Here is a 22499-nt window from a genome sequence, read left to right as displayed (position 1 = left end):
AGTGCCTTTTATAATAGTTCCATGTTTATTTTTCTCTTTAGAACTCTCAAATTGTAGGCCCAAAAAGTCCAGCATTGCCATTTTATTGAACAAAATATTTCATCTCGCAGCCTGTTCATCCAAGCCAAGTCCTCTAACCTCCTACATCCAACCAATCGTAGCAGTTTCAGTGACATAAGCACTCCAGTAAGTCTCGCTTAGACACAATTTTAGCCCTTTACCCGAGCTGCTCCTTTCTCATTTCTCACTTTCTATATTTCATGGGACCCTTGAGAAAGCATGTATCACCAAGGCTGGGAGAGGAGCTAGTCAAGGTATAAAAAGGTAAGAGGAGTCATTACTGACAGCCTCAAGGAAGCATTCCCGTCAAATGACCTGAAACACTTTTTAAGCAGGGGTCTCAGCTGACTTCCCCAGACATCTGCTACCGAGCAAATTCGAGTGAGGGAGGGCTTTCCCCCCCCTTCTGTGGTGGCTAATGTGCAAACCTCCAGTCTAATTGTGGTGGAACTGTCAAGGGGGCAGTCGGGCCGGCGGAGGTGTCTGGTAAAAAAAGAGCGACAAATGAAAGTGCTGAGGGGTACTGGAGTGGAATATGCGACAGACGGGAGAAAGTCAAGAAAGCATAACCTGAAACTATGAGAGCTGATTCAAGCTCGGTCCCTTGACCTCACTGGGACTCGTTTATCTAGCAATCTGCAAGTCAAATGGCAAAACCCAGGGGCGTAGCAATTATTATAAATGGGGGACATGTCCCCCATCACTCTTTTAGAAATTTCTGCATTAGTTCATATTCTTTCTTTCTTTCTTTTTTGCAAGAGCATGGATAATTGTGACACTTTGATCATTTATTCAAAAATATTTCTGGTAAAGCTCTGAAATTTTTCCTCCACGGCTTTGGCATATTAGCAGATATTAGCTGGTCCAATGTAATTTATAACTTGATACAATTAATATAGAAGTATACAAATTGAAATCGAACGAAAAAAGTTATGCACTGTAAATAATAATTATATTTTATCTGCGCATGGTTATTTTAGTCAAGGGGCACAACCTCCTCAAACACTAAACATATTTTACAACTCTGAAAGATGGGCTGTATAGTGATATCAGAGAGCAATCAAGAAAAAATTATATTTTATGCAAATAAATATATTTTCAAAGTGCATTATGCATGCTAACATGTTCACTCTTATGGAATTATAATGAAAATGAAACAAAAAAATAACAAAATTAGGTTTTATTTTTACTCATTCAAACATTTTTTTTAATATCTATGTCTGAAATTGTCTGTCAATTTGCAAGAATGATTTTTTTTTTTAATTGTGCTTCCATACATACCAGGCACGCGGAAGCACATTTCAGCTTCATAAAACAGGTAATTATGAAATAAAATTTAAAATAATGTCACACTGTGAAATATAAAGTCCCAATTATGAGAAATAATTTTGCAGCCGTGAGATATAAAGTTGCAATTATGACAAATAAAGTCATAACCACTTTATTAATTTAGTCTGAAGCTGAAAATGGACCTCCGTAGATTACAGTTATTTGCGCTCTCCCCTAATTATGACTTTTTCATGCCTTAATAACTATCTCCACTTTTGAAATCATTCCCTAATCGGGCAAAACCATTCTTGCAGTGTGTGTAGGTCTTTGGAATTGAACTTTTAACTTAGTTTTCATAGAACATATATTGCATATTAGTTTGATTAATTTAAAAACCCCGTAAACAGATTCCAACTGTATCTCTTAAAAGACCACCAACAGCTCATTTATCAACACATTACCAGTCTGTACAATAAAAGCACAGATGTTTGAGTTAGATAGCTGACACACATATTGTACTACAGCATGAATGTTTAACTAAACGTCTGCTTCCCTTTGAAGATGAGAAGGAGACATATGGATACAGTAGATGGAGAGCTTGTTTTGATGACAATTAATAGCAGATGGAGGTGTCACAACACAGAGTACAATAACTACAGCACCAGGACTCCCAGTACAGAAAGAAGGACAGTTACCTCTCCGTCTTTTGACTCCAGGCGTAAATCGCTCCTACAGGTCGCTTGGAAATCCCCTGCGTCGGCTTCTATTTTCACTCCTTTCGGCGCCTCCATGTAAAGCGAACGTGTGGGAGACTCCAGCCTGAGCAGAAGATATCACAAAATAGACCTTCAAATCAGATCAAAATGGCCCAAAATGTTACAGCAGTGAAGCTGATGAAACTTTAGTGCTTCAAAGTTCATGATTCCCTGGAGGCAATGCAATTTATGCCATCTCATTTTTATCACCAAATGTAATTGAATGATTTGTGAGAATATCCAGAGTGTATAGTATAAGAATTATGGGACATTCAGTTCAACATTCAGATGTTAATCAAGACACTTTGGGAATTATATGTAGTGGAGTGTTTGTTATTCTTTTTGGAGTCAATTTCTGCATAGACATTTACTACAAAGGGATCAAAACAAAACTAAAAATATAACATTTCCACCATTATTTCTAAAATATACATTTATTTAACACACTTTGGCCTTTTGGCCCGGTTTACGCCTGGTATTAAGATGCGTTTTGGTCGATCGGATCACAAGTAGACGACGGACACATTCCCGTTTACACCTGGTGTTTTAATCCGTTTCTTTTGTCCACTTTCAACCACTTCTGCCCTGATGTCTTTGAAGGGATGGTCTATAGATGGGTACATGTATGTGTTTTTTCCAGCCCGATCTTATTCCAAGGCGTCATATACTGACGCTTTTGACATATCGTCTACATCCAACGCACATGGCACCCTTTAGCGTCAATATGAGACGCAGATAGATATGGGCCAGAAGGCGCCTCCTAGCGGTCTAACCCTAACCCTAACCCAGACCTAAACCCAACCATAACCGAACAAAGCTCTGTGCGTGTCATATTGACGCTAAAGGGTGCCATGTGCGTTGGATGTAGACGAAATGTCAAAAGTGTCAACATATGACGCCCAAGGATGAGAATGCGTTGTTTTTTTCATATCTTTCGATCTAATGGACAAAAAAAGCGTGCGCAATTTACATATGAATGCGCACAGAGACAATGGAGAATCTCCATCGGGCTCCAGCTTTCATTTCTGCTCAGACATTTGCAAGACCACGCCGAAAGCTGTGAGACCATGTTAGAAATCATGAATGGTGAGAGATCATTTTTCGTCTTCATTCAAATTTGGGTCTCCATCTGACAAAGTTTAATTCCCGTCTGTCTAGCACGCTTCCCATAATGTTTGCGCATTAGGTCAGTAGCGGAGAGTAAGCGGTCTTTTGTGGCTGTTCGAATGCATTTGACCACATGACCGTTTACACTATACGAAAGCAATCCAGTCATCAACTTTCGTTTCGTTTGCGTTTTCAACTTTCAACTACCTCTTGAAGTGGCAGAAAGTGGACAAGCTCAAAACGGTTTAGACCCCGTTTACACCTGTATCTAGTGGTACTTAGTACCAGGTTTACAGTAAATACGGCCTTTGTGTCGACATACCCACAATTGTGAGTAAACAATTGTTTTGCCCAACAGATATTGTATAATTAATGAACAAAATTCCCAATTTCTCTTTTGTTCGAAAACTTTTTTTGGTTGGACATTTAGTTGGTACATTCATTAGAGGAACCATATGTAAGATTGTGGCCAAAACTGGTACTGCAATCACTTTCAAATTACTGTAGAGCGGTGTATCCCCTCCCCCTCCCCCCTGACTCAAGGTTGCCAGATAGGCTGCTACAAGTAGCTTCCAATGGAGCAGAGCTGGCAACCCGGATGCCGAAACACTACTGACTTCGTGATTGGTAGATAGGTGGAGGGTGGCGCATCAGGCCAAAACACAACATGACAACATCAACATCAGTTGAGGGCTGCAACTTCACTTTTAAATGACAATATCCTAGCCGGACTACTGTTGTCAGTGATATAAATTTGTAATGAACATGATTTCTTAATGTCTACTGACATATCAGGGCCATTTTTATTATTAATTGAAATACATGTCTTACATACGGTTCCTTTATGTAATGCAAGATGAAACAGTAGAGTATTTAAAATACACAATGATAAAAATATGTTAATTTTTTTTTTATAAATATATTTATAATATCTAATTATATTTATATTTTTTGTTATTATATTTTAATAGAAATTTAATTCTATGAGTGCCCAGGCAGTTTTTTTATTCAGTCATAAAAAAATATTTTATAATAATAAAAATAATAATAAAAATTATTATTTGTTTATTCAGTAATAAAAAAATATTATTTAAAAGGTTTTTTTCTTCTTCTCTTTCTCTCTCTCTCTCTCTCTTTCGCTCTCTTTCTCTCTCTCTCTCTCTTCTCTGCAACCCTCCGAGCTGATCCAGCTTCTACATTACCGGCCAAACTACAAACCTACATTTTTCCTTATATACACCCACACACACACACACACACACAAACTAACACACAACTATCTCCACACACTCATTAACCCTACCCCCCCCCCCCCGCCCCCGCCATTTTTTTGAACTCCTGTAATTTCAGTTAACCTGTATGCAACAAGTCTCAACCTTTATATCTGTTGTTAAATGTTTTGTCATATCAAAATATGTCAAGTCAATGTAATGTCAAGATATGTCTTTTGTCTAGTGTACGTGTTTTATTTTTATTTTTGTGTAGTATTCTTGTGGCTACTGTATCGTTACATTTTGTTCGTAAAATTTTTTTTTTTTTAATTCAATTTTAACAAAATTATTGTTTTACAATAAGGCATGTAATAAAACAATTCTAATATATAATAATTACTGTTTAGCTATATTCATAAAATATGTTTTTATTTTATAATAATAAAATAGCATGTCTGTATATTATATTTAAATTGCAAGAGATAAAAATAATTTCTTAAAAAAAATAACAAACGCTTTTGAAAAGGGCTTTTTATGAAAAACCCACATGATACAACACAATGACCTGCTAGTTAATGAGCTGTATAAGAGATCTGATTAGCATGTTAGTAGGCGAAGCGAAAGTAAGAAGTGAAAAGATGTGAAGGGCCAATCTGATGCAAATTACTAATAACAATAGGGGAGGTGATGAGACCTAGCTCAGTAGAGATTTAATTGAAAAATCGCTTTTTCAAAAATAGCCTAGATGGATGCATTAAAAGTTTTTAAGGTGGTTACGCCTCATATGAAAGCTATTTAGGAGTTTAAACGTTACAAATCAAAGTAAAATTAGGATCATTAGCTTGATGAAACATGAAAGCATCCTTCATTATCCTGACCCCGGCATTCAACCTTTTGAATTTCAAACAGTCAGCATCTGCGTGATATCGGTATTCACAGGGAGGTGGAGCAGAAACACAGGTGCTGTCAAATAGGAAATTTAAGCAGATTAGGTGACATTAGGTTGGTGCACGGCAGTCGCCCCTACCAGGGATAAAAGGAAGTTGTCTAATTTGTCGCAGGGAGAAAAACAAAGGGAAAATCTAATTTACCCCCTCTGGGTTTGAGAGAAATAGAACAGAGGCAACACAACCTGCATGTGTTTTACTCAGCCAAGGGAATACAGCCCATATAGCCTACAAATGCAGCTCAAATAAACCTGTACAGTAGCTTAAACAGTAGCATGGCGCTAACAATGCTACTCTATAAACCTGCAGATGCTACCTTAAGGAGCTACCTTAAATTTGTTGGTGCCACCTATGCATTCTGCTTGATTTAGTGATGTTAAATAATATTTCTGACCACACAAAATGCATCTTTTCATAGAAGTATGTGGCAAATGTAAATACCTAAAGCATTGGTTAGTGTTAGCGATTAGCATTCCCATTCAACTCAAAGGCATTTGCTTGGCTGGTGCATATTTTTCATAATTTATTTTGTTAATGGTTTCCGTTCATGTCCACGTTGGAATCTGTAATATCTCGCCATATTGAATTTACGCCAAAATACTACAGTTTTTGACTGGACGCACAGATTTTCACATAAACAACAAAATGTTTTATTCTCCCTTTTAAATGGTATTAAGCCTATTTACTTTCCTAACAACGCATAATGTTATTGTTAGTTGTGTTTTTATAGCATGGTGGCATTTTACAAGTTACAAGTTTTATGCATTTTAGTCATAGTGTGCTTCTCTCAGTCCTGTACGAACCAGCAAACCTCATACAAAACACAAAACAACAATGCAGACAGGTGGGAGAGGTGGCTCCATCAGTTTTCAGCAGTGCCACTAATTTACATACATTTAGTTTTTACAGCCTTACACTCTCACTGAGGACTATTTCAAACTTGCTGTTACATTTTTCCAGCCCACCATTGGCTAAGCTGATTATTCGCACTACATTTATTCAATGATAATGAAAGGACCCAAGGGTGCTGTGACCCTGTGCATGGTGCACAGCATCCACCCAATTACCCCCAGAAATACAGGCCTCAATGGGGCTCAGCAAGACAGTTCTGGGCTCTTTTCAACTCGGACTGGAGTGATGACCAACGGGTCATGAGCAGCGAGCTTGATTCCATGCGTATATCTTTAAATAATTACCGCCTCCTTAAGCTGCGAAAGTAGAGCGGACATGGCTGTTGAACAGAAAAGATAAGAGATACCACAGAAGCGCTCTTGTTATATTACATGCACACTATAAAATGTGTTTTATGGCCTATTGTTTCACTGTATGGCTCTTTCTCCATTTATACTCACTGCCTTCCCAACTTTTATGGACTGCAAATTTTCCACAGTCAGCCTGTACCTGCCACAGTCCAGTGTCTTAAAAGTGTGATTATTTCTCACTCTTGCATTAGGGGAAAGGAATTGAATAATAAAATGTTAAATCCGTATCGACAACGTAGAATTACAAAGACAAAAACGTTTTGTGCTGAAAGTCACACAATTCCAAATTGCTACCTGCCAAGCCTTTCAGTCTAATGAAAAAGGGAGTGAATTTGACTTCAGCCCGGATGGAGGGCACGTCATGCAAAACAATAAAACAAAGGGTCAAAGTTTCGTTTCATATTCAGTCATGAAAGATGCTAGTATATGAAAAACGTCATATCTGAAAGCATCAGTCAAAAACTCAAAAAACTTCAAATATTGATGATGTCCGAGAGTCTCGACTCGAAGATTAAAATCACAAAACTCAGGGATCAAGTGTCATGCCAAGTCTTTGCCGTGTAAATAATTAAAAAGGCACTGTCAGCAAATACAAGAAGATTTGAAAATACCCAGGAATAGCTATCTGTAAGCATTCTCATTTACCTCAATGGCACTTGTTTGACTATCGCAGGACCCAGGCCAGAACCTATGTAAAAGGCAACAGACAATTAGAAATAAATGTCCATTTCATGCTTTTAAGATTCCTCCAAAAAAGAATCAGGCACTGATCTGTTGGCTTGGTGGTGTTAGCTGGTCCCCCAGCTTGGTCAAGCTGGTTTCTTGGCTGATTTTAGAGAGGTTTTGTGGCTTTTTATCTATACCAGCTGAGATAGTCCACCTTAAAGCAGCTAAGACCAGCTTAAAGTAGTCTCAGACGTCATGCCCACGGACCATTGGGCCAAAATGTGAAACAGTATGTGAAGTTTGCGGCACCATTTTTGAAGTAAACTTGCTCAATGTTCTTGAATGAATAATTTATTAGATGCACACTGGTCTGTACAAAACTAACTGTGATTGATTGACTTGCATAATGGTCAGACCTCATCTTGGGACGGTCCTTGGCCAATGAAAGCTGCGATTGAGTCTAGTCCTGTCGGTCTAAAAGCAGCTTATGCTTGTTTAAGCATTGTTCCAGACTACAGGTTTAGGAAGTCACGGTTCGGTACGTACCTCGGTTTTGGGGTCACGGTTCGATTTGAGTTCAGTACAGCAGCAAACAGAAACAAATCCCCAATGCGAGGTTTCTTTTTATTTATTTTGAGCAGACAGTAGTGCAAATTACAGTTTGTTCCACCTAGAGTTATTTAGTCCCCCTGAGGTAGTTGGTACAGTACAGCCTCCTTTAGTGTATTAAGCAATAAGCAGTGAACAGAATTCACTCTTGCATAGTCTTTTTTTTTTTTTTTTAGGGCTGATAAAAAAAGTTTTTTGGCTACAAAACTGAAAAGTATCTCTTGTGTTATAGAAGTACAAAATAGAATAATGAAAAATAAACCTTGTGCTAAGATTAGTTTTTGTACTTCCTTTTCTACCTAGTTATGGTGATTGTCACATCTGGATGATGCCGTCTGCCCACTACATCCATCATTATATATGTGGAATTTTTTTTTTTTTAATAATCCGTCATTTATGGTCATTCAGGTCATAGACATAATTCGAAACTGTCAAGGGTCTATTTTTATTTCTGTACACTCAAAATAAAAACAAAACATTGTGTTTTTGCAAAATAAAGAAAACAACAGGATGCAGTTTTATGCTATCTTAGTTTATTTTCCTTGAAGTTAGTGGAGCATGACCCAAACAATAATCGGAACGTCTCGGTTACGTATATAACCCCCGGTCCCTGAAGAAGGGAACGGAGACGTTACGTCAGAACGGAACTGACGAATTGGGATCTAACCTGAGAGCCCAATCACCTTTGAGTGTAAACTAAACGAGCCAATGCATATTGGCATGCGGTATTTGCACTGATTTGCATCGAACGTGACTGACTGAAAGCGAACTGAGTGCATGGGCTATACTAGCAAGCTCTTGTGTGCCATCTGAAATCTTGTTTTGTGTTGGTGCATAGATCATCTCGTCTTCTTCCGCTCTTTTTCCTGTTGTGGAGGTTAACAAACAGCGTTGCATTACCGCGTACGCCCCCTTCTGGATTGGAGTGTGGATCACCTGTGACCACCTGTGACTGTATTCATCCTCTGACTGTATGCACAGAAACCGTGACGGTTCGGGACAAATACATATAGGCCATTACGCCCTTAATATCTTTTATATATATATAAATATATATATAGCTTTTGGGCTTTTGGGTTGGTTTTTGTGACAGAGAGCCAATGAAATACTTTTTTTTTAAGACTTGTGTTTTTCATGAATGAGTCTCAGATTTTCCATTGCTGGTAGTTATAGCATCTACAGTGCCAGCAGATGCTTTTTCACAATTTACAATTTTTTTCTGTCAAGTAATAGGGACATTTTAGACATACTATTTAAAAAAATATTTAAAAAAGAGAAAAATATTTCTCTTTCACTCAGGTTATCATCAGAGGATTACATATTTTACCTCTGCTTTCCCTCAAAGGTAGTTGAGGATATAATTAAGGCTCCCAATTAAAACATGATATGCTGATTAAATCACATGATTTGCATATATCAATAGTATAGTTTACTAAGACAAGCCCACAAATGAAGAAACATGGAAAATGATTAAAGCATTGAACAGATTTTACAAAAAGTAATTTTTAGAAGTATTATCCATCCATTCTCTAAACCACCTATCCTCCGTACACTATACACATTTTTTTAAATTGCCTTACATTTTAAGGTACAATTAACTTGGATGTTTAAGTCATTTCAGCTTAAATTACATTAAACTGACTTTTAAAAAACGAGTTGAATCTTACTTTTTTTACAGTGTACTGTAGGGTTGCGGGTAGAAAAATTATTGTATTATATTATATTAATTATAATAAATAAAAGCCTAAATTATATCTGTTCATCATTTAATGTGACATGTCTCTTCAGAAAACATGGATTAAATCAATGGATTCATATTCAGTTAAAAAAATTTAACGTCTTTATTACGTTTAATATTTGTTTATGCTGACTTTTAATATTAGTTTAATATTAGATATTTTAAAAAAAATCTTCATTTGTGTTCTGAAGATGAAGGAAAGACTTTGGAACAACATGATTTTTTTTTTTTTAACTTTCTCTTTAATGATAAAACATTACAAACTCCATTAATTCTCCAGACAATTTTTTGTCTGTTACACTTTCTCCTGAACTATTTAAAGGGATATTTCAAGTGTAAAATTCTTTCATCATTTACTCACCTTCCTGTTGTTCCAAACCTGTATGAGTTTCTTTCTTGTGTTAAACACAAGAAGATATCTTGAAGAATGTTGGTAACCAGACAGTTAACGGTAGCCATTGAGTTCCATAGTATTTTTACCGTCAAATGTTTGATTACCAACATTCTTCAAAATATCTTCTTTTGTGTCCTCAGACAGAGTTAGATCAACTTTAGGGTGAGTAAGTGATGACAAAATTCAAAATTTTGGGGTGAACTATCCCTTTAAACACAGTCCTGTTAAGAGGTATTCAGGGAGATTTCACCCCTCATTTTGATTGACGGCTGTCGGTGTGTTGTCCTTGTTCATCACGGAAAGCTTGATAAGCCACAACACCTGTCTGTGCTTGTGGCTTTACTTCAGCTTGCTCCATCAGCAGAACAGACAGGAATGGGCCAGTAATGTGTTTGTGTGTGCGCGGGGCCGTTCAGGAGGAGCCCGTCTCCCCACAGGCCATTTATTGCTCATTATTTCCTGCTAAATGTGCATTCCCTGCCATTTCTGACCCAGTTGCCAATGCTCTACCGTTCATGTTCGCCTACTGCTTGGGGTATTGGCATTGCACTTCACGTGTTTGTTTTAGTTAATGAGAATCTACTTTAATTAGATTTTGATGAGCATCCAGGCATCGATCAGGACAGAAAAGCACGTCCGTCCAAGAGAGGAGGTGCCAGCGACACGCACATTGATCTTCCTTTGTCTGCATGTATACAACATTACTTGGATCGAGCCCTGGCCTTAATGAGTAGCTTCACCACGGGTAAACTGTACTTCACAGCGCCAGCACTTTCTCCAAAGAGGCATCAGAAACTACGCAGAGACCAGGGACATATTTTGTTGTGACATTTGGCGACAAAGGCAGAAAATAACACTTAAAATGGCTGTAATTGCTCAAAGCTTTCAGAGCAAAGAGCAAGAGCGATTATCCCCTCAAGAACTCTCGTAATGCCTGATCTTTGGAAGCGGCGTGTTGGAGGAGGATGGAATTTTATCCAAACCACTATTACACGACAACGACATCGGTCTAATGTATAACTCTTATCTTCTCCCACCATAACACTGACCAATAATAACCGTGGAACAATGTATCTGATTGAATTTAAAAAAGCCTGCAATAATAGAGAACATTTGTCTGGATTTAGACTGCCTTCGAAAGCTTAGAAAAGGACATCAACTCTATTCAAGGCAATTGCAAACCATTAAAATCACAGAGCACTGACATCCTGTTTGTTTTACGAGTACCTTAGACAAGATAGTATTGAAATATCATGACAACTGTCTGCACCAAAACATCCATTTGGGTGTTTCTTAAATAAGCAGTGTATAGGTTTCCGAATTTCCATGCGACTGTCTTTACAACCGATAGTGATGCATTTAAAAGACGGTAATCCAAATTGTGCCCCCCCCCCCCCCCCTTCCTCTCTGCTGTCGGAAACGGCTTACAGAGGTGCTCTATAATCTGCTGTCAACCAGACGCATATGCTAAAAACCTAAATTTAGGGGTAAGTGGAATTTGCACAAATGTCATGCTTTATTTCCTTCCTTTGTAGCTTTCAACAGAGACATGTGTAGTGCTTGCTGGAAAAGAATCATTTTTCCCCGCAATCTTTGATCATTACGCTCTGTGTGGGAAATTGCAATCGACGTGCAATCATCTCCCTATGCAGCTCCGTAGCACGGCTCCCGATGTGGCGTCTTCTGCAGCTGTACTTTAGTGAAGGGCTTGCTGTTAATGATTTTGATAATGCTAGCAGATGCAGATCTATAAACAGCATATTTCAAAGAAGAAGAAAAAAAAGCCGCAAAAGCGAGATACCTAAAGTGTTCTTAAATGGTTCATAATTTTCATCAGTGTCATGGATTTAGATTCAAGCACAAACACACACAAACACAGCAAAATAGCATTTTGATTTTAGTAATCAGTAGTTTTTACCTCAGTGAAAAATAAAACAAATACTTAAACCAAGGATGTGCTATCAGTACCATGTTGGTTCTATGCTAATATTACATTTTTTTAAACACTATCAGCCAATATTGTTTGGATTGGATATTTAATAATTTCCCCGGTTTTTATTTATTCAGAAAAACAAATACATGTAATTATTTAGAATATATTTGCTGTCATGTACTGCTCAGCTAAAGTACATTGTTAATGTAAAGTTGTACATTTTAGGTTGTATTGTTTACTTATTTAGACGAAATTGTATATATTGTTTACTTATTATGACTAAATTATATATATATATTAGGATTAAATGGTGTATATTGTTTACTTATTAGGACTAAATGAGATATATATTAGTATTAAATGGTGTATATTGTTTACTTATTAGGGCTAAATGGTATATATTGTTTACTTATTAGGACTAAATGATATATATATATATATATATATATATATATATATATATATATATATATATTAGGATTAAATGGTGTATATTGTTTACTTATTAGGACTAAATGATATATATATTAGGATTAAATTATGTATATTGTTTACTTATTAGGGCTAAATTATATATATATTAGGATTAAATTATGTATATTGTTTACTTATTAGGACTAAATGATATATATATTAGGATTAAATTATGTATATTATATATACTGTATATAGCCTATATTAGGATTAAATGGTGTATATTGTTAACTTATTAGGGCTAAATGGTATATATTGTTTACTTATTTAGACTAAATGGTATATCAGCCAATTATGAATCAGCCATAACATGAAAGTAATTATCAACTTATCTGTATCTGCCATAATTTGAACATCGTCCACAATTGAACACACACACTTTAAACAAGATACATTTACTTGAGAAACAAAATTGTGTGAGAAATGAAGATTTTTTTAGAGAATATCTTGAAGTTTATTTTTCCTAGCCTATTGACATTTTTTTTCTCCTCACCAAATTTAGTTTACACCAAGATTTGTTTCACTTTCTACTTTCCAAACTGTCTAAATAAACCCTAAATAAAAAAGCCATAATGACTTACACAAATATTCTTCTTCTTATTTAAAACTTTATAAGCTATAATAAATGGCTTCCGGTGTCATGAAAAATCGGGTCTCACTTGAAATTGGGTCTCTATTAGTTCATGATTATACTTCGGACAATGTTAATTTAAAATATGTATAGGTTACTATATAGGCTAGTGCATTTTAAAACCAATAGAACATGTCTTTCACGTCATAAACTGTTAATTAATTATTAACAATACAAAAAATAATAATAGCCTATAAAGTGAACAACTGAACATCATTACATTATTTTAAAACTGAAATATTTGTAATATGTAATTACAGTGTAGTTAGAGAAAATGAAACCACCTTGGATGGAACACCTAATCAGAATCCAGAAATCAATAATGACATCATATTTTTTTAACTGTCTTACCGTAACTCTTTGAAGGGCTCGGCCCTCACATGCGGGGTCTCCACTGAGTTACTGAACACTGCACCCTCCGCTCCTGCAAACACAATCCGACATGTACAATCTCAGTCATGCTCTGAACGAAGCAACGGTCCACATGCTAAAATCAATGGACATAATCTGTGAAGCTCCTGTATTGATCCATACAGTCTGGCTGTGTCCCTGCGGATGTGACCTAAAGTTGAGCCACCGAAAACCTTTTCACTAGGCTTTGCTGAAGCAGTTACGTCACGGGTTACAGCCTCAAATTCGATCAATAGTCTTCGGTAAGGATTGTGGAGGTGCTCCTTGGAATGCTAATGCTAATTTGGAGTCATTTTGCAAACTACACCTACAGCTCAACACATGTGCAGCAGTATCATATTACAGTAAGTGTGATTTTCCTCTTGTAGACTCTAAAGGACGATCTGAAGAACACGAAAACTTTTTGACACCAAAAGGACCATGACTAACAGAATAGCATGGCTTGAGTGCTTTAGGAGTGTATGTACAGCTCCGATGTTTCCCGTGGCGATGCTCTCAAATTACAGTGCATCCTAGGAGGCTGAAGTGTTTCTAAAAAGGTTGCTTCAAGGCCTATCTCAGGGGGGAGTGCTACCATTTGGCTTAATGGCTGCTCCGGGAGGTGTAAGATCTGTTGCCCACATGTAGGTTGTGAGAGCAACTGTTCCAAAATATCAGGAGGGGGGCAAAACAGGGTTCTCTGCTTGTGTTTTATTCCAATAAGGAGATGTTTCATCTTAGTACAGCTCACCGCAGGGGACAGATTTAGAGTCACAAATATGATTTTGCTAATTGGATGAATTCAAACATCAGAAAACAAACATCAGAGCATCTGTTCAAACACCAGTACAATCACTGTGAAATCAATAGTTACTGTATTACACCAGCATCACTGTGAAAAACATGTGTAAGGATGAAAATCAACAAACACTTTTGGTCTCTTGTTCGAACCAACGGTCAAAGGTCAACCTCACCTATACAATGTTTGATCTCTATAAATCGGTACTTTGAAGATCGAAATTATCGTGTAGGCTATATGACATGTCAATAGCTGCGCAACATATTAGTATCACAAGAATCTTTCATAGTTTCTTCATCAGCAATCAATCCAGCTGCACATGCAAATGAGCACACTTGAAACAAAAGATCCATAAATTGCCAACCTCGGTTGGAAATTCCACCTTTCTCATTGGTCTAGCAAACCCAGAGAGGTGGGACTTTTCTCAGGCTTTATTAGAGACAAATTCACAGTGACCCTCCCTCTTCTTTTTCTGGCCACTATGTACTGCTGCTTCATCGAGTTGATGTCTATGGGGACCCCCACCGGGGCCAATGGGTGCCGGCAGGCCTTGACCACAGCCTGCTACGCCTTCACTCTCCCAACAGAGTCAGACTCCGAATTCCAACATTCCAACTCAGAAGAAAACTGCAACTTTACTACTTAATAGACAAATATTAACTCTTGCGACGTCCTCCCATCTCCTGGTTGCAGGCCACAATCTGCACTCCAGCCATGTGCTCATAGAGACAAAGAGAACTTTCTAGCAGAACAGAGTCATACAAACCATGCAAGTTCATCGCCATTTCTTCATTCAACACGGAATAAATCGTTTGAAACTCATGGAACCATCAGAAGCCTTCTTCAGGAACTTAACAAAATGCTTTCACTGCAAAGGCCATGCAAGTATACATGTAATGAGATGCTCTGAAAATAATAAGCTGATGGTTCTTTTCACAATTAGATTAATCTTTTCCATAGCTTCATTCCCTCTTTACGGTTTTATCTTGTCACTTTCTTGTTAGTTAGTTAGTTAGACGTAAGTTATTTAACTTGCGCACAATACATATTTGGTTCTGATTCTCTGCTTGCAACAAAGTTTATTTTACGATTTATATTTTGACCAAATATTCATAATTCTTACAAGTTATGATTGATTATGAATATTTAAGTTAAGCTAAATTTGCTAAATTTGAAATATAATTATTTTTTTACATAAATGTCTTTACTTTTGATCAGTTTAGTGTGTTCTTGATGAATAAATGCATTACTTTGAAAAAAAAGTGTTAAGTGTTACTATTACTACTACTAAATATATAGACGAGCTCTTAGAGAAATAATGTTTTTTTCGGCTAATACTGAAAAGTATAGTAGAATTCAACGTAAATGAGGTGTGTGAAGAACTATGTCTCTTAATGGTATATACATCAACATGCCATGTGGCTGTGATAACATCGCCTTTGGAGTAATAGAGGAAGCAGGACGGGCTACATATGTGATCAGATACACATCTCTCCTGTGGCACATTGGGTGGGCTTGTTCATGGAGAATAGCTGGAGGCGGGCCACGGCAGATTCCATCAAGGTCGGGAATCACTCCAAGGCACAGCAACAAAACGGCCATACCTGAAGGCCTTGGGGTTTTGCAGAAAATGAAAAACAAGTTTATCATCTATACTGTATGAAAATGATACTCTTCTGCGAATCGAAATACCTACTCCTCTCTGACAATAACATAGATTATGGTGGCAGCTTTAGAAGACAACACTTCGAGATGGCATGCAGATATATGGGCCTTATGAATGGCAAGTAGATTACGAAAACCTCAGTGGTCACCAGTGGATTCATTTAGGGGCTTATAAGAAGTTTTGTTTGCAGAGAGGCACTCATGGCTGCAAGTCATGCACAGAAATATAGAAAATTGGACAAATATTAAATGCCGGCTGGGACTTTTTCATGACTTTTTTTGTTCAAAAAAGTTGAATCAAAAAGTTTACCAAAAAAGAAACAACAGATCGCTCCTTTATAAGTATTCACCCCCTTTAAATGTGACACCGTTCACTGGTGCTGCCAATTTACTTTAGAAGTCATAAATGTTAAACAAAATGTTCAAATGGACTGTGCTATTAATATGGAAAGTCCAATTCACGTTGGGTCAGTATTATGGGTCAGCTTATATCAAGAAGAAGTTAGAAGTCAGAAATTGAAAAGCTCAAATCATGTATAGTTACAAGAAGATTTCTAAGGCAGAACGTGATCTCAGCTGAAGGAGAATGGAGAGGCTCTGCATATAAAAACTGCTGTCTGGGTATGTGCAGACTATGAAGCCAGCTGGAAGAAGGCTTTATCTGGAGAGACAAGAATGAAGCTTTTGGCCATCAGTTTGGCAAGACAGACACTTTTTTTATCAGAAACTTAACATCCCTGCCATGAAGCACGATGGTGGCAGCCACAGCTTCATGCTATGGAGATGCTTCTCTTTAACTTGGGAGTTTTCTGGTAAGATTTAATCCAAATCTTCTGAAGAGACATGATTGATTTATATGATGAACAGTAATTAGGCTATTATTCACATATAAACGCACATACAGAGCACATCAAATATGGTCAATAAAAGCTCAACTGTACTTGACACACAAGAACAAATCTCACTGATTCTCGCATTTCAGCTTTAGTTTCTGCAAAACTATTTCATTCAGTTTTTATCACTCTACACATCGGATAATTTTGCACCGATGGCTGAAACATTTCAACAGAATATCTGCTTCACTTTTTCACTTTTTGCAGTTAGACAGAGCAAATTAACAAATAATACAGTATGTGGCTGTGCATATAAATATAACAAATAATTGTGCATATAAATAATTAACAAATTAACATATGTGACCCTGGACCACAAAACCAGTCACATGGGTCAATGCAATTTAAATTTAAATTAAGCTTTCCATCGATGTATGTTTTGTTAGGATAGGACAATATTTGGCTGAGAAACAAGAATTTAAAAAAATCTGAAATCTGAGGGTGCAAAAAAATCTAAACATTGAGAAAATAACCTTTAAAGTTGTCCATTTATATTCATGATTGTGCTGGATTCACTCACAAATAAATGTTTTATATATTTACGGTTGGAAATTTACAAAATATCTTCATTGAACATGATCTTTACTTAATATCCTAATGATTTTTGGCATTAAAGAAAAATCGATAATTTTGACCCATACAATGTATTGTTGGCTATAGCCACACATATACCCGTGCGACTTGTGACTGGTTTTGTGATCCAGGGAGGGTCACATATTAGTTAATAATAAAAAATAATTAACATATTATTAACAAATAATATGTGGCTTGTAGATGCGACACTTCCCACACCACATAATTCACTGGTTTGCGGAAAAAGTGCTGGTGTTCAAAGATGCTAATTAAAGTTGCTAGCTTATATTTATAACACTTTTACAGAGCTCAAGGTCGCTTTACAGCAAAGGTTATATTGTATGAGTCACTATAAAATGCATTAATGCATTACAAACACAAACCATGCAATACAAGAGCACACAACATCATACATGTACATGTCTTAAAGATGCAAAACATACCGTTGATATTTTACCTACTGAATGACCATGCAGATTTACCCTTTAAAGATTAAGTGTGCTAGCAATTTCTGTGCCAGTAGCATCACCAGAATTGCAAGAATAAACACTAACTCAAATTGATCCTACTTCCATTTTTGAGCCATGGCTAACTTAGGCTCTTTATTTTATTTCCTGTTAATTTTTCTGTCATTGTGTAAATAATCGACTTATAATTAATAGACAGAAACGCTTCTATATCCACCTGAAAGCCAATCCAAAGGCAGAATTATACAAGAGATTTTCTGAGCATCCACACAAAGCCACTGATGAAACATGACACTTGTTGCTTCTGTTGTGACCGGGGGGATTACGCTCATGGCAGACAATTACCAAATGCCAATCGCTATCAACAATCTGAAAATCGCTTAGCTTGAGCCGCCAAATATGAATTATCAACTTTCTACAGTTCTCCTTAATCCTTTGTACTAAAAGCAAAAACATATTGTGGATCTTTTCAGTAATATGCACCAGAGGACAGCTAAAGAGAAAATGCATTTGAATCAGACTTTAGTCATGACACCCCTCGGATTAAATTTAACCAGCATTTGTTGGCATGGGGCATGAAATATACATGACTTGATTTTGTCGGATGAGATCTGCTACGCTGCTGCTGCTACTGCTACTACTACTACTGCTGCTGAGGAAATACAATAATGTGTTCAGCTTAGTTAAAAATAACAAACAAGGAAAAGACTGCTGCAATAAATGGTAGAACCCCTGTAGTAGACATCTACAGGTGGCACTGGGGAGGAGGAGGGAAAACTTTCACATTGTGCAGCGTGCCGATTGCAGGTACGATATATATGGTTACGTGGATTTGGAAATACGTCTGATTGGCTGGTGAAAGAACCAATCAGCAAATCGGTTGGAGTTTCATGTCTGAACTATGTATATATCAGACATTGAACTTTTAGGTTATATTTGAGAGTTCATTGTTTTCCATACATTTCTATAAGGGTCATATTTGTGTAGGCCCCAGGGCCAGCTGTGTCTCGTTCAGAAAGAAAAAGAGCGGATAGTGGGAGGATTCCTGGGAGATAAAAAGGTATATCTGTGCATCCCCAAATCGACTCCAAATCAGCTGGATCACCCGGGGGATAAATGCACCGCAATTGCACGCTCCACCTGAGGAATCTCTGTGTACCCTTTGGCTTCCCCACCATAGAGGGTAGTAAGAGTGGAGGAAGCAGTGAAGCAGCTTTGGGCAGTAAAAGATGACTTCCACGACTTTGTGACCTCCTCATGTACCTCTGGGAAGAAAGGTACTCCGGCAGGACAATGCTGTGAAACACACCAATTGTCCAACCGTAAGATTGCAGGGCAGGGTGGAGCATTCCACTCAAGCCCAATGCTCGCAGCGGCCCGGGAAAGCATGGCCATTAACTCTGGGTACGACTCAACCTTCACCACTCTCCTAGAAGGGGGCAGCACTACTGAGTCTTCATCCCCAGAGGATTCAATCCCACCCTCCGATGCAGTGATCGACATCTGATCCTCCGCAGGAGCTCCAAATGAGACATTGGGTCCCCCGTGAGAAGGACCCACAGACTCATCGGGAAGCTCCACAGCTCGCTATGTGAGTGGGAGGCCCATGGGGACTGGCCCGGCAGGAGAGCTTCCACTAAAATCCTCAGATCACCCTGCTTATTAACCAATCCAGACATTCAGAAAAACACAGGTGGAATTCCATCTTGAAAAAGAGGCAATGTCACCCGTGTTTTGCTCTTTTAGGGAATCTTCTCTATTGTGTTGAAGCCCCCAGAGGCAAAATTGTTGCACTCATCTGTGCACTCGTGGGGCAAAACACAGATGAATGCACCTTTTCTCCAACGGAAGAACATCTCCTCTCTAGTGAAGGGAATTGGAAGAGCAAGTAAAGACAACCGCCTGGCTCCGAAGCAAAAAGCTGAATGAGTGAGTTGCCAGCCAGCTTATGTCCGGGGGAGTGGCTTGACATGCAAATCTCACTCCCCAATCATCATTGGTCCGTTTTCAAATTACCCGAATGTGACTGGGCTCCCAAGGGAGACCCGATACATCAGTATAGACGTAGCATTGAGCGTTACTGGTATGAACTGTATAGTAATAATGAAGTTTGCTTTACATACCACATAAATAATAACAAAGAAAAGCAATACTTACAACGGGACTTCGTAAATACTGATGAACATTTCTGTAAGGGTTTTAAAAACAAATACATGACCTGAATATTTCAGCACCTTCCACTGCAATAAATGGTACATTGAAGTACCATGGCATAAATATTCTTTACACAAGCCTAATGAAATCTGTGTACATAATATACAAGTACATTTAATGGATAAGGGAAATAATATAAATAATCCCAGGAGTATTTTTACATTGACTGTTCATTAGCATCCGGGTTTTCGGCTCCATTAGCGTTACATTATTTTCAGACTGTTATAGCCAAATTAGCTGCAAACTCCAACAACATCAGCTCGATAAACCACCCGGGGAGGTATTGATATATCATTTTTTCAATCCCCCACCTCATTAAAGCCAATGCTTTCAATGACTTGGACAAACCCTAGATAATCACGGGCTAATTCTTCCAAACAAACCTGCAGCTGCTAGTCCCTGCTGACACCCTGCAAAATAAACTTCATAAACAGATTGAGGGGATAATCGATAAAGCCATTCGAGTTTCGCTTTAACTTCCACATACCGTCCCCATCTCAAATGATTTTATCATTGTGTCTCTATTTCATTGGCTGCGACTTTCCTCTTCCCTCCGTGTCACATTTGATCAATCCCGGAGTTATGGGCCAGTGCTCAAGTGTTCTGGGCACTCGTAAAGATTCACTTAATGGATTTGTCCATTGGCACAGGAACCACAATAGAATCTGACCCGTCCGCCGGAAGGTGCTCTCTCTGAAAAGATGCTTTGTTTACTTATGAACCTGTCAGTTGTGGCACCACGTAAAATGCTTTGGAGTGTGTCCGATCAAAGAAAATCTTTCCGCTGAGCGACTGCTGCCTGAAAAGTTGGCACACTTTCAAAATACACTGTCAAATCATTGTTTTAGTCAGAGTTTTTCCAGTAGCAGTATCCAAACAAGATTACTTCAGAGGCAACCCTTGTAAAAAAAGTACACTTCAGTATATTTTGGTAAAAACAGTACTTATTACAGATATAATATACTTTAAAAATATATTCAAACTTCATTTAATGTTTCAGACACTTAATTGCATATTATTTACAAATAAATTTAATTTTTAATAGCTTTTTTTGACCCACATAAGTAGGACTTTTTTACAGTAATGTACAATTTATACTTATGTTGTCTTTAATATATGATCAAGATGCATTGCCAAGAGTATTGACAAACATTTATGGTTAAATTAAAATACACATTAATGTTAATTCTGTTGAAACGCGTACGTCATGTATTTAAATATATTCGTAATTACACATTTATAAGGATAAAGTTGTACTTTAGTACATTTAAATACTGTATATTAACTTTAAATGTAATATCAAATAGCTTTACAGGTCAAATTATAATCAAGTACTTTATATGTACTTTAGTATGTTAGTGTAACACATATTCTGTTATTTGTCTTGGTTTCTTTTTCACGGACTTCTGTTTATTTCTATTCAGTCTCCTCTTTCCTTTTGTTGTCATAGTAACTAATTTGATGAGTCATTCTGTTCAGGTGTGTGCACCTCACCATTGTCTGTATACCGTATAAGTTCATTAATGTTTCTCTTTAGTTTGTCCAGTTTGTGTCCTGTTTAGTTTGGGGGGCGTTGGATGTTCGCTAACATTGTATCACTGCTCACATATTTCGAACTTAGTTTCACCCCTAAATGAAGAATGAAAAAGAACTTCACTGTGAGTATAGTGGGTCCTTAAGTATTTTTTTGCAGTGTGCAAGTAACAGTGATACTCTGAACAGATACACTATGAAGTTATTTTTTACTGTCGAGAGGAATGACAGGAAATGATGGGGAACAGGATTAGAGAAATGTCACAAAAAAGTACTCTTTACTCCAATACATTTGTAATGAGTAATGCAATAACTCGTTACATTTTGCATGGCACCTACATTTTTCTGCACCAGTTTATTTCTGCTACAAAAGTAGTTATATCACCATCTACAGGGCATTGAAGGTGTTATATCTTGAGTGTTTTACCCTTAACCACCAAAACTTGTCAAAAAGGCTTCCCGATCTCATCCTTGGGCGTCATATACTGACGCTTATGACAAATCGTCTACATCCAACGCACATGGCACCCTTTAGCGTCAATATGAGACACAGATAGATATGGGCCATAAGGCGCCTCCTAGCGGTCTAACCCTAACCCTACACCTAAACCCAACCATAACCGAACAAAGCTCAGTGCGTGTCATATTGACGATAAAGGGTGCCATGTGCGTTGGATGTAGACGATTTGTCAAAAGCGTCAGTATATGACGCCCAAGGATGAGAATGAGTTGGAATAATCGCAGATCGCAGGTGTTTCATACTGTATATACGAGACGAGGACATGGCTGCAGCCTGTGGCCTGTGGAGGCTTTGACTATTCAATTTTACTTAACATCATTTTATTTATCCTTTATATTGAAGAGACATTTTTTAAGGATATTGGTTTGAGTACTTGAGCTTAACTAAGA

General features: G+C 37.5%; 1 protein-coding gene across 4 annotated transcripts in view; it reads right to left on the bottom strand.

The window, feature by feature from the left end:
• sgcd (sarcoglycan, delta (dystrophin-associated glycoprotein)) overlaps positions 1–22499 on the bottom strand; it is a 207205-nt gene that overhangs the window by 5743 nt on the left and 178963 nt on the right. For all 4 annotated transcript variants that reach the window (XM_079585263.1, XM_079585264.1, XM_079585261.1 and 1 more), the window contains exons 6-7: positions 13408–13480; positions 2025–2148 (exon numbers count right to left, since the gene is read on the bottom strand). In XM_079585263.1, coding sequence (XP_079441389.1) covers positions 2025–2148; positions 13408–13480 — 197 coding nt within the window. The remainder of the gene's footprint in view (positions 1–2024; positions 2149–13407; positions 13481–22499) is intronic.

This window comes from Phoxinus phoxinus, assembly GCF_949152265.1.
Source record: "Phoxinus phoxinus genome assembly, chromosome: 17".
Lineage (NCBI taxonomy): Eukaryota > Metazoa > Chordata > Actinopteri > Cypriniformes > Leuciscidae > Phoxinus > Phoxinus phoxinus.
This window is presented reverse-complemented; position numbering and strand designations above follow the sequence as displayed.